General features: G+C 35.3%; 3 protein-coding genes across 3 annotated transcripts; all 3 read left to right on the forward strand.

The window, feature by feature from the left end:
* Window positions 1–70: 70 nt before the first annotated feature.
* LOC103859613 (protein CUP-SHAPED COTYLEDON 1) lies at window positions 71–4,627 on the forward strand. The gene is made up of 5 exons (XM_009137181.3): window positions 71–1,938; window positions 2,385–2,668; window positions 2,822–4,080; window positions 4,153–4,316; window positions 4,602–4,627. Exons 1-3 carry the CDS (start codon window positions 1,740–1,742, stop codon window positions 3,266–3,268), a joined length of 930 nt encoding a protein of 309 aa, XP_009135429.1. The 5' UTR covers window positions 71–1,739; the 3' UTR covers window positions 3,269–4,080; window positions 4,153–4,316; window positions 4,602–4,627.
* On the forward strand, window positions 3,893–5,036 carry LOC103859614 (30S ribosomal protein S20, chloroplastic). Its single transcript, XM_009137182.3, has 2 exons — window positions 3,893–4,316; window positions 4,602–5,036. The coding sequence occupies exons 1-2, from the start codon at window positions 3,966–3,968 to the stop codon at window positions 4,854–4,856; spliced, it is 606 nt and encodes a 201-aa protein (XP_009135430.1). The 5' UTR covers window positions 3,893–3,965; the 3' UTR covers window positions 4,857–5,036.
* A 2,822-nt stretch (window positions 5,037–7,858) lies between these two features.
* Window positions 7,859–8,928, forward strand: LOC103859615 (ethylene-responsive transcription factor 4). Its single transcript, XM_009137184.3, has one exon. It carries the CDS (start codon window positions 7,955–7,957, stop codon window positions 8,588–8,590), a length of 636 nt encoding a protein of 211 aa, XP_009135432.1. The 5' UTR covers window positions 7,859–7,954; the 3' UTR covers window positions 8,591–8,928.
* The last annotated feature ends 4,097 nt before the right edge of the window (window positions 8,929–13,025 follow it).

Raw genomic sequence — 13,025 nt, forward strand, 5'->3', positions numbered from 1 at the left:
AAATTCTGAACTGAATTGAACTTGAATTTTTCTCAGATAATAATCAGTTTTAATTTTATTATTCAGAACCGAATTTCATAAATATATGCGTTGATTGTGTTTCGGAAATCAAAAACCAAAATGAACAAAAATACCTAATATTTTATCCAAAAGTATTCAAATTACTTCATATTTTTTTTCTTTATGATAAATTATCGATTAAATTTATTAAAAATATCCTAAAATTTAAACCAAACCAGATCTGAAATTTTTTCAGATATTAACCAGTTATTAATTTTATCATCTAAATGGGAAACTAAAAATCAAAATAATTAAATTAAAATTGAACCAAATTGTATAAATCACTGAAAGAACGATATGTCTCTGTATAACCGAAAAATCGGAGATAGAATTAACCTAACCGAATCAAACAAAAACACAAAATGCCCAAATTGCATTATCTAATCACTGACCCGGTTAGATCCGCGTTTAAAGTGAATCTGGTTTAAATTCGGTCTGGTTTAAATTTAGAATTGTTTTTTGTTTCTTTTTAGGTAACGTTTATTCGACCTAATCATGACAAGTTTGAACTGAACGAGTTTGATCCTTTTTCTAACATGTCCGAACCAGAAAATGCCAAAACTGTTCGAGGTGGGTCCCAAATTTTGCCGTAGACTCGAAAACGACGCCGTAGGGATGAGGCCTTGAGGGCGGCGGAGATGATTCGCTCCTCCACCACAGGTATATAACGTCACTCGGCTTCCTTATTGGTCGTCTCTCGGTGCACAAGTTTTCTTTTTCTCGATATCTGTTTTCATACAACAATCCACAACTATTAAAATCTTTTCTTTTTCAATAATCTTTTGTTTAAATAATTGAAACGTATTCTCCACAATAATGAAACCCATGTGTTATTTCTCCTACTCAATGTAACGTGTCGACCTACAACTATTATCTACCAGTCACCAAAATGTAACTTATAATCTTCAAAAAAAGTTATTGAAAAGTAATAATAATCTTCAAAAGGGTGAAATCATTTAAAGGAAATAGGTAGAGTAATTTGTGGGTCGCATAGAGGTGAAAAATAGCAGAGCGTAGGAGGAGAAAAAAATTGAAAGATGCATGGGAGTATGATTTGATGTAAAGCCTGCGACTCCTCCATCTTTGTATATGTGCGACGTTTCCTTGTGACAGATAATTGATGGATGGATGTGATCTCTTCTCACGATTTGATGCATCCATGCTCTTACTTTTTTTTTCTTCTTGTAATAAAGTTTTTGTCTTGAAAACATTAATGCGTATAGAATCTTATACATGTTGAAGCTCAGAAAAAAGATCCAACTAGTATCCAATAATCTATTGGCTAGTAACGTTAATTTAATTTTTTTTTAAAGAGATTTTGGCTGACGTAGAGTCCCCTGAGATTTTCAGTCACGCACACATTGCATGACTCAATAGATAATTATAATTATCCTAGATTCTATTACCACAATTTAGCGATTTTAATTAATTATTATACAATAATATATATTCGTTTTGTGTGGTGTATTGTACACATCAACATCAACTCCTGTCTGTCACTAGCTACAGTCAAATATCACATCAGTTGCTTGTAGAACAGGAGAAACACAGATCATTAAAAAAGTACCCTTTTATTATTTTTACCCTTCATTTGTCTTTAAAAATTAGAAAAATCTAGGGTTTTGTTGGCTTTACAGTTTCCTCGTCCTCTTTCGTGTCTTTTGTTCCTTCCCCACACAATGGATATGGATGTGTTTAATGGTTGGGAGAGATCGAGATATGAAGATGAAACCGTAATGCCACCTGGTTTTAGGTTTCATCCTACCGATGAAGAGCTCATCACTTACTACCTCCTCAAGAAAGTCCTTGACTCCAGTTTCTCATGTGCCGCCATTTCTCAAGTTGATCTCAACAAGTCTGAGCCTTGGGAGCTTCCTGGTAAGCCCACTTATCACTGTTAAAACTCTAGTTTAATGTCATAAACCATCGGTATAGGTTCAAAGTTTGAGACTTTACTATGTTCTTGCATACCTTTAGACTTAAGACATTGTTATAACTCTACCAAATGTTATCAGAGTTAAACCCATCTGTAGAATTATGTCTAAAACTCTAGTAATAGGTTCAAAGTTTCAAACTTTCCTCTTTTTTTAGATACTTAAAGAGCCATTGGTCTAACCTCCCAAGCTTAGACTTTTCTCCTATCAATTTAAATGTCATATATGTATACAAGGAAGAGGGTCTAGGTCAATCATTATAACTCTTAACATTATGAAGTCCAACTTTTAATTAAAAACAAACACTACATGATCATCACCAGTTTTTGTTTCTCTGTCTTTAAAACAGAGTATTTACTTACTTTGAGACTCTCTTTCATATATGAGCAGAGAAAGCGAAGATGGGGGAGAAAGAGTGGTACTTTTTCACACTGAGAGACCGTAAGTACCCAACGGGCCTAAGAACTAACAGAGCAACAGAAGCTGGCTACTGGAAAGCAACTGGTAAAGACAGAGAGATCAAAAGCTCAAAGACAAACTCTCTTCTCGGGATGAAGAAGACTCTTGTCTTTTACAAAGGCAGAGCTCCTAAAGGTGAGAAAAGCTGTTGGGTCATGCATGAGTATCGCCTCGACGGAAAGTTCTCTTACCATTACATCACTTCCTCCGCTAAGGTAAATCTCGTAATCTTTCTATATGATTCATTCACTTACCCAAAAAAAAAAATGTTAACTACCAAAATGTGTTTTTGAAGTTAAACAATTTAAATGTGTTTTTTTTTTTTTTTTTTTTAAATGTGGTTTTTATGTTTTGTTCTTATTACACAGGATGAATGGGTTCTCTCTAAAGTCTGTCTGAAAAGCAGTGTTGTCAGTAGAGAGACAAAACTGATCTCTTCTTCCGGCGGTGTCAACTGCTCCTCTTCCTCCTCCTCCGCTGGTTCTTTAATTGCTCCGATGATCGACGCCTATGCGACGGAGCACGTGTCCTGTTTCTCCAATACCTCTGCAGCTCATGCTGACGCGAGCTTTCCTCCTGCTTACCTTCCGGCTCCTCCTCCACCGCCTTCTCTGCCACGTCAGCCGCGCTGCTTCGGTGATGACGTGGCGTTTGGTCAGTTTATGGATGTGGGAGCTTCTGGACAGTTCAGCATCGACGCAGCGTTTTTACCGAATCTACCTTCTCTGCCTCCGACGGTGTTTACAACTCCTTCTCAGCCGTTCGGAGTGTACGGTGGAGGCTCCGCCGTGAGTTCGTGGCCGTTTGCTCTCTGATGATTCGTTATCCGGTCACAAGCTGTCTCTATCTATCTACCGTTTATGAATTCGTTTTAAGAAAAACTAAACTTTCGTTTTAATTAATGGTTTGTATTAGTTTCGAATCATGTAGCTGTGTGTTGCATTTGGTTTATGTACGTGTTTTGTAATGACTTTATGCATGTTTTATTTCATGATTTTCTATGTGAAAGTACAATGAACTTCTGAATTTTGTTTTGCTTACAACTAGTTTTCTAGTACTATTGAGTGCCATCAAAAAGTAAAATTATAAAACTAGTAACTCATTTTTCTGTTAAAAACGGGATTGATTTTGCAAAGGTTAAAGTTCATACTAAAAAGAAAAATTGGATTGATTTTGAAAGGTAAATGTCGAATTTTTTTTTTGGTTAAGAATGCTAATATCATATTAATGATGTTCAGATTTTACAAAAAGTTAAATCTAAAGTTACTACAAAAAAAATATGAAAAAACAGCAATTTCAGTTCTTGTTGCTAACTTGGGATAGATAAGACGGATTAATAACAAGATAAACTGGTGGGCCCCTTGAATGTAATGGGCCTTGGCCCGAAAGACGAAACATATAACAAGGGGTTAAAATGGTAAATTACTGTCGGAGACATCATCTCTTTCTTTCTGGATAACACAGAGACATCAAAGGAGACCAAAGAGAAGAGTTCGGTAGTAGAAGGAAGCCATGGCGACAGTAGTCCAGTGTCTTTCTTCATGTGCGAATCTCAATTCCAAATTCAATGTCCTTTCGCTTAAGGGAGCTTCTTCTTCTCCAACTTATTCCTTCTCCGCTCGTCGTGGTGCGTCGGCTACTGTCTGTTCTTCCCTTAGCTTCTCCCAGAGCGTTTCTCAATGTGTCTCCTTCTCTACAGGGAACATGTTGGTACAGAATAGGCCAATGAGGAGGCAAATGATTGTGTGTGAGGCTGCTCCGACGAAGAAAGCTGATTCAGCTGCAAAGAGAGCTCGCCAAGCCGAGAAGAGACGCGTTTACAACAAATCTAAGAAGTCTGAAGCTCGTACTCGGATGAAGAAGGTAAATGGTTAATCATATCACTTTTTGTTTAACTATGTTTGGGAACAAAATGTTTAGAGAATGTTTCTCCTTGGCACTTCTTGTAGTAACCTTTGGACAACGACAGTGATTAGTTTGATTCGTATTGGGATATTGATTATAGGTGGTGGGCTTGTAGGTGGATTAGTCATCATCACCGTTGAGATGATTAGATGTTTTTGTTAGAACTTGGGGAAGGTCTAAGAGTCTTTGATAATTAGATAATTTAATGATAATTAAATTATAATTGTTACGTATATTAAACAGGTCTTGGAAGCACTAGATGGGCTCAAGAAGAAAGCAGAAGCGCAACCAGATGAGATCGTTACCGTGGAGAAACTGATAGGAGAGGCTTATTCTGCAATAGACAAAGCAGTTAAGGTTAGAGCGCTACACAAGAACACTGGTGCGCGTAGGAAGTCTCGCTTGGCCAGGAGGAAAAAGGCCGTTGAGATCCACCACGGTTGGTATGTCCCTGCCACAGCAGCAGCAGCGGAAGAAGCTGTGGCCATGGCTGCCTAAAAAGAACATGGACTAAGATTAAGATTGTTTTTGCTATAAGATAACGTGGAAGATGTGAAAATTGCATCATGTATAATTCAGACTCTTCTTTTGAACTGTTGAATCTAAAGGCTTTTTGTCTTGATAATTGGCTTGGGCCTTAATCTTGTTTAGTAAGGTCTCAGGTTTTTGGCTCCGGCACCATTCCTCTTCACATCATGGCCTTCTTTGCCAATGCATTAATCATCGTCCCGTAGCTGACAACATCTCGCCGCATTTAGAAGCAATGATATCTTTCCAAATCATGTTGGCCTCATCAACATTTTCCAGCGCACACATATTATGCAGCTGAAAATAACATTTTCACAAACTTGCCAAGTTTGAATCTTCGAAAGCCATACGTAACATATTAAAACTATTGCAGTTAACCAAAATTTCCTGATAATTAATTGTTGCAATTAAGATACAAACTATTATAATCCCTTATATATATGTACGTAGTATATATGATCAAGGAACTCGTTAATTTTGTTTGAGAATACCTATGTTAATAAGGATAATTCTTAAACTCTTTTTCTAGAATAGTAATAGAAGGTTTTATGAAAAACATTTCTTATATGTCCCTTAAATTTATATATTAAATTTACAAAGGGAATTTAATATGTAGGCTGTATTAGTGTAAATTAAATAATACCTTAGTGAGTCCATTGTGTTTGTAGATCTTTAATAGAAATAAAAGACTACTACATTATTTTACAGAATGGATTTTTTAATTCATATATCCAGAAGATTCTGTGGCCCAAGAAAACCCAATCCATTATCCATAAAGTGGAGACATTATGTAGCTGTCGTTAAAGTAAAACAAAGAATATAATTAAAACAATTAACCATAATTTAATTAACTGGTCTTAAATCTCAATCACACGTCTCCCTGCCGTCAAGAACAGATGGTGGGCCCACCGCCATTGGAATCTTGACTAGCCAACACGGCCACCATTCTCTCCTTGTCTCCTGATCGTTCTCCACGCGTCTGATTGACCGTGTGGCACTATAGGTTTGTTTTTTAAATTCGATTAATTATTTTATTTAGTGAGTGCACTAGTGGGACCTTGTTGCCTTTTAATAAGTTTTTGGAGGAGGGGCGGCTATATGTGACCTTTTGCATTTTTAAACTTTTAATAAAACTGTAATAAAAAGGAGTCAAAATCAACGTTGAACTAGAGTTGAGTTGAAGAAGTCACCCATAGTACTTTTTTCACGCGATCACCGTCGGCACGTGTTTGACGGTGAGATTCACGCGTTTACATGGAAACGCAGTTTCTGAGCCGCGCCTCTTGCCACACGTTCAGATTTTTTGCGTTATACTGTATGGTATATAGTTTCTCTCGCATCTTTACAGACGCAGCTGAAAATTTATTTCCAAGTTGTTGCATTTATTTTTATCATAGCTGACTGTACCCAATATTTCCTAGTTTTGTAGATACTTCAAACTATGAATTAGATGCACCAGCTTCGTTTTAAGGTATTTTCAATTGAAATAACAATGCACAATCTCTCTTTTCCGAAAGCTAGACTTTGATGTTGGCTCACAAACTTATCTATTCCGTAAATGTAAAACAAATCGTAAATTTTTTTTTGACAATAATAAAACGAAACTAAGATATATGCTCGTCCGACTCAGAAAACCAAACCAAAGACATAAAATTGACATAGAATATAGCAGAGGAGAACATCTCGCACCTCGTAACAGCTTGTCCGCTAGTAAATTACGCGTGCTTTAGAATATGTTGAATCTTAAAGGTAGGAAAAAGTCTTACTGTGATGGAACTCCTACAAATCGTAAATTTAGTTTTTTTCTTTATCTAATTTGTAGCATAAATAATCATATGTTAGAAAAAAATATATGTATTCGTATATACATCTTGTGTGTCAATAAATTTATTTGAAACAATTTAAACTCTAAGCGTAAGCGTGCAAATTCAAATGCAGCTGTAGTTCTACTTATTTTATCTATCTTTTATAAGAAAACAATCCTTTAAATATTACACCACGTGAGCAACCGGCACAAAACAATTAAAGTTCCATAGTATAATTAATCTCATAAATAAATGTTGATATGGGATTGCATTTTAATTCATTTGATTACGAATTGAGAAAAATAAACGAGTATATAAGGAATTCTTGTGTGGGAAACACAGCAAGCCCCATGCATTTCCATTCAATAAGTAACATTTATTTTCCTGGTTTCCTCTGATATACTGCCCTTTGTATCACTTTTTGTTTACATCAGATAGGTTTTCGTCTTAGGCTCTGAATGGTAATTGCGGTTTGAACGGTGTGGGACAAACGGTTTAACTGCGGTGCACTTTTAACAGTTATAAAAACGTATAAATATATCGTATACGTAAAGATTTTTGTTACTGTTAACTAGAATGCGGAGCGGAGCGATTCGTAACATTTAAAGCCTTATACCATTCAGAGCCTTAAGTAACGATACTCTTGGTTACAAGAAATGAATAAATGTTACTTTAGCATCAAATATTTATGAGCATAAAAGATACTCCACGTGATAAATAGCTCTAAATATGTATTGATGAGTAAAAGTAAGATCTGTTTTATACAAAAATTGATTGCAAAGATATAATAATTTAATTATCTTACTGTTAAAATATTCATCAATTACATTCAAACATATATCTATATATATTCCAGGAATGTATTTTGTTAGTATATGTTTCTATTTTTAAACCATGTATATGTGTAATACCATGTGTTGATATACATTTTAAATATGAGCTAAAAAAATGAAAACGCTTGGTGGTAAAAAATAAAAACAAAATGACGGGTTAATACGAAAACAAGGAATCTTGAAGGAGGACACAGACACACGTGGCAAAGGATAAGTGGAAGATAGGAAGAAAACCATGAAAACCGCTGTTCTTGTAAGAGAAGCCGCTAAAACCATTTTCAGGCTTTGACTGTTCACAACAAAGCGCCCCAAAAGGAGCGTCGCTTTTACTCTCTCTCCATCTATATATAAACAACACCTCCTTCCTCTTCCATCTTCAATTATCACACCACTCTCTCTCTCTCTCCCTCTCCTCCTTTATATTTTAGTTATGGCCAAGATTGGTTTGAAACCCGACCCGGTTAACAATAATGCCAAGGAGATTCGTTACAGAGGCGTTAGGAAGAGGCCATGGGGCCGTTATGCCGCGGAGATCCGAGATCCGGGTAAGAAAACCCGGGTCTGGCTCGGTACTTTCGATACCGCTGAAGAGGCGGCGCGTGCTTACGATGCGGCGGCGCGTGATTTCCGTGGGGCCAAGGCTAAGACCAATTTCCCCAATTTTCTCGAGCTGAGTGAGAAGATGCCGGCTGCCGGCGGCGGGTTCGAGCGTAGCCCTAGCCAGAGCAGCACCCTCGATTGCGCTTCTCCTCCGGCGGCGGTTACGCCGGCGAGTGCTGTGATTGTTCCGCCGCAGCTCGAGCTTCGCCTCGGCGGCTATCAGATCCCGATGGCGCGTCCTGTTTACTTCTTGGACGTTATGGGAGTAGGCAACGGAGGTCGTGCTCCGCCTCCGGTGGCGTCGGCTTTTAGGTTGCCGGTGATGCATGTGGCTACAAAGGTGGCTTGTGTGGCTCAGAGCGACTCTGATTCGTCGTCGGTTGTTGATTTCGAAGGTGTGATGGAGAAGAGATCTCAGCTGTTTGATCTAGATCTAAACTTGTCTCCTCCGTCGGAACAGGCCTGAACTTATCGAAGGTGGTCGTGGTCGTGCTCATTTCCGACGCGCATGCGTTTTTTTTGTTTGTTTGGGAGCTGAGAGAATTCGTATTCTCGTAGTTTTTTATTCTCTCTCACTCTAGAATAATTATTATTATCGGTTTTAAGAAAAAAACTTCAATCGGGAGAGAGAATATAATTTTAGCTGACATGGATCGTTATGTACATATTATTACATAACTGGAGATCTGAACTTTTGTTGTGTGCTTTTTTGCGACTTGGTTTCACCTTGTTGTTCCTCTATCTGTAGCCTTTAATTTTGTTATTGCAAATTTTATATCAATAATTTGGTGATCTTCATAATTATCTTCATCTAATTTTTCACTCCGCAATTGTTTCAAAAAATCTAAAATCAGTTCTTTTTTGGTATTAGTTTGATTAAAAATCTTATTTTTCGTTTGGCATTGATTAAATAAAATCGCAAAAATAACCAAAGTTGGAGTATGATAAAACTTAATTAGAGAGAGAGTTAGATACAAGTTTCCAAGCAGCCGGAAAAAAATAAATTCATCTTTTCTCAGAAAAAAAAAGAAAAGAAGAAGTTTCCAGCAGACACGCAGCCGACGTGTGTGGAGCCCCTTTTTCTCTGCGGCGTATATTAGTAAAAATAATTGGCGTTTACGTCACCAATTAGGGACTGCATACAAAGTACGAACTACTTTTCCTCTTAACTGAAATTTGAGTTCTGAAAAGATGAATGAATTGTTTCTTTTTTTTTTTGCTTAACAGATGATTGAATTGTTCCAAAAAAAAAACAGATGAATGAATATTAATACTCTTAGGTTCTGCCAGAAAGAACCTAGATTTTTAAATAGATAGATTCTGCCGTTCAAAAGATAAGTTTAATACCGATAAATTTTTCTTTTGCTCGCTACTGATACTTTTCATCGCATTATCATTATATTTTCCCAATTTAAAACAAGATCTCCATTTGAGTAAAAACATATTTTAAGAAACAACTAGAAATGTGTTTTAATTTTTCTTTATATGAATATCTTGTTAACAATTAATACTACCCTATCAAGATTAACCGTTGGTACTATATATCTCACTATTAAGAAATATTTTTAATGATATAAAATTGAGATTTTCTAGATGAGTTGTATTAACACATATTCTTTAAAATGCATATTTTAAGATTTTCACGCATTAAAAAAACATATTAAATTTTAGTTATCAATATATTATTTTCTGTTATTATTTTTTTATAACTTTTAACCAATATAATTTTAACAAACATAATTATGTTTTTTAAAGTTTACAATTTACAATTAATTTATATATTGAAAATATAAAAAATGTATTTTTTTGAAATATTTTTTTTTCTAAAATATAAACCTTTTAGAAACGGAAAGAGTATCATGTTAATCGTTAAACTAGTCATATAATTTATAAAATATTTATTTCCCCTATTCTTTTCCGTTATGAATATGGCTGGTTAATAAGATTTTTTTACTCTTCTATTTTTTTTTAGCGTAAGAGCATTATTGTTTGGGATTTTTGCAAAATTGACCTACAACTTAAAGTCAAACACAAAACTAACCTCCCTTTTTTTTGAAAATTGGTTTTGCCCTATTCACCCCACAAGTTCATATAATTTACGAAAATGCCATCAATTTTTTTTTTTTTTTTTTCGAAAATGACATTTTTACTCTCTCACCCTCATCATCTTCAAGTAATTACAAGATTGCCATTGTCATCAATACCACAACCACCATGAACAACCAATTTGAAGCTCTTAATGCTCCCACAATCGATTTACCCTTCTTCTTTTTCCATTCTTGTGAACTAAACACAACATATCTCTCACTTTCTCTCCACAATGAGCTAAAAAAACCCAAGATTTTGATTCTAAAATTTTTATGGTTCATAAAGTCATAGAAGCTAACGATTATGGGTGGGTGACTTTCGTTTGTGATTATGTGTGCTTGGAGAAGCCTTATGTATGCTAAGGAACTTATCTCACCAATTTAAGGTATGACATCGAGTTTTTTTCCAGATCTGTTCGTCAGACGACTTACTTGGGAAGTCGTCTCGCTGTAGACGACTTACCTTTCAGTCGTCTGGCTGTAGACGACTTACCTGGAAGTTGTCTGGTCAACGCAGAGGTTATTTTTGCAATTGACTTTGAAATCTGTAACCTGAGACGACTGAAAGTTAAGTCGTCTACTATTGTTTGGTTTCAAAAAAAATTCCAAAGAACCTAGACGACTTACATTTCAGTCGTCATAGGTTAGTTTTGCATTTGACTGGATAATTTCAGAAGTTTGACTTCCCAAGACGACTTACATTTCAGTCGTCTGGCGAAAATTAAAATAATAATATTTTTTTAAAGTAAACGACTTACAATTAAGTAGTCATAGGTTAGTTTTGCAATTGAAAAAAAAAACTTCAAGATTTAATTATACACAGACGACTTATAATTCAGTCGTCCACCAGACGACTTAATTGTAAGTCGTCCAGGACTTTTTTCCGAGATTCTGGTCAAACCTCGTAAATCCTGGACAACTTACATTTCAGTCGTCTCGTGGACGACTGAATTATAAGTCGTCTGTATATAATTAAATCTTGAAGTTTTTTTTTCAATTGCAAAACTAACCTATGACGACTTAACTGTAAGTCGTCTACTTTTAAAAAAATATTATTATTTTAATTTTCACTAGACGACTGAAATGTAAGTCGTCCAAAAAGTCAAACTTCTGAAATAATCCAGTCAAATGCAAAACTAACCTCTGACGACTGAAATGTAAGTCGTCTAGCTTTTTTGAAGTTTTTTTTTTAACCAAACAATAGTAGACGACTTAACTTTCAGTCGTCCGAAATAACAGATTTTAAAGTCAATTGCAAAAATAACCTCTGCGTTGACCAGACGACATATAGTTTAGTCGTCTAGACAACTTAGATTGAAGTCGTCCGCGTCTTCTCCACCAGTTTTTAAGTCTTCTACGTTAGTTTTTGAATAACTTGTATTTTTAAGAGTGATAAGTAACTTCAAGATATGTAAAACTCATATTTACAAAATATGTTCTCTCCCTTATTTTTACTAAATTTGACTAAGTTTTTCAATGCAAACTTATAAAAAATATGATATTCTTTGACTAGTTACTATTATTTGTTTCCATCTCTTACCAACATTCTTGTTTATTAAGATGAGAAAAAGGCCATTGGAGTTTATTATTGCATATGAGAGATCCAAAGATAAGAAAAATATTACTGAAGTCTATTATTTCATTGATTTGTAAATGTGTAAACACATTGTTAGCACATTTAATACATCTTGGAAAACATTATTACTGATTTTACAAAAAATTCACAACTAAAAGAGTATACATGCAATTCACAAAACAGACCACAAACAAAACTATTATAGATCATTCATCTACAAAGACAAGCTTGGATTCCACTTGAGTAGACAAGACCAGACAACTTTTAAGAAGTCCAAACGACTTCTAAGAAGTCCAGACGACTTCGAGGAAGTTCAGACGACTTTGCCAGAAGACTTTTAGGAAGTTCAGACGACTTCCAGACGACTTTACATGAAGTCCTGACGATTTTTATGAAGTCCAGACGACTTCCAGACGACTTCCAGACGACTTCCACACGACTAACAAGTAAGTCGTCCCAGAAGTCTTCCAGATCTGAAAAACCTGCATATTAAATCCAGATCTGGAAAACCTGCATATTCAAAAACGTTCAAATGGCTTAAAAACAGAAAAAATGAATGGAAGATTAGATAAATCTACCTTTACAGAACACACAAAAATACATATCTAAAAATAAAAGATCTACCTTTAAATTAGTGGAAGATGAGTACCATCTAATTAAAAACCTGCAAAAAAAAATAGATTAGTAACAAAGACATGAGACAAAATTGAAAAATTCATATAAAGTTTGGTGTTTTCAAGTCAAAGAGATTAGAGTGGGTTTGGAGAGTTTTAGTTTGAGAAAAAGTAAGAACTTTATACAACAAGAAGTTACCAAATGAAGAAAAATCAGACATAAGAACTTACCAAAACGCTCAGAAAAATCCAGACGACTTCCTAGAAGTCCAGACGACTTCCTAGAAGTCCAGACGACTTCCTGAAAGTCCAGACGACTTTGTCAGAAGACTTCCAAGAAGTCCAGACGACTTCCAGACGACTTCCAGACGACTAACAGGTAAGTCGTCCCAGAAGTCTTCCAGATCTGAAAAACATGCACATCAAATCCAGATCTGAAAAACCTGCATATCCAAAAACGTTCAAATGACTTAAAAATAGAGAAAATGAGTGGAAGATTAGATAAATCTACATTTATAGAACACACAAAAATACATATCAAAAATTAATAGATCTACCTCTAAATTAGTGGAAGATGAGTACCATTTGATTAAAAACCTGCAAAAGAGATAGATTAGTAAGAAA

Source organism: Brassica rapa, chromosome A03 (assembly GCF_000309985.2).
Source record: "Brassica rapa cultivar Chiifu-401-42 chromosome A03, CAAS_Brap_v3.01, whole genome shotgun sequence".
In the NCBI taxonomy this organism is placed as follows: domain Eukaryota; kingdom Viridiplantae; phylum Streptophyta; class Magnoliopsida; order Brassicales; family Brassicaceae; genus Brassica; species Brassica rapa.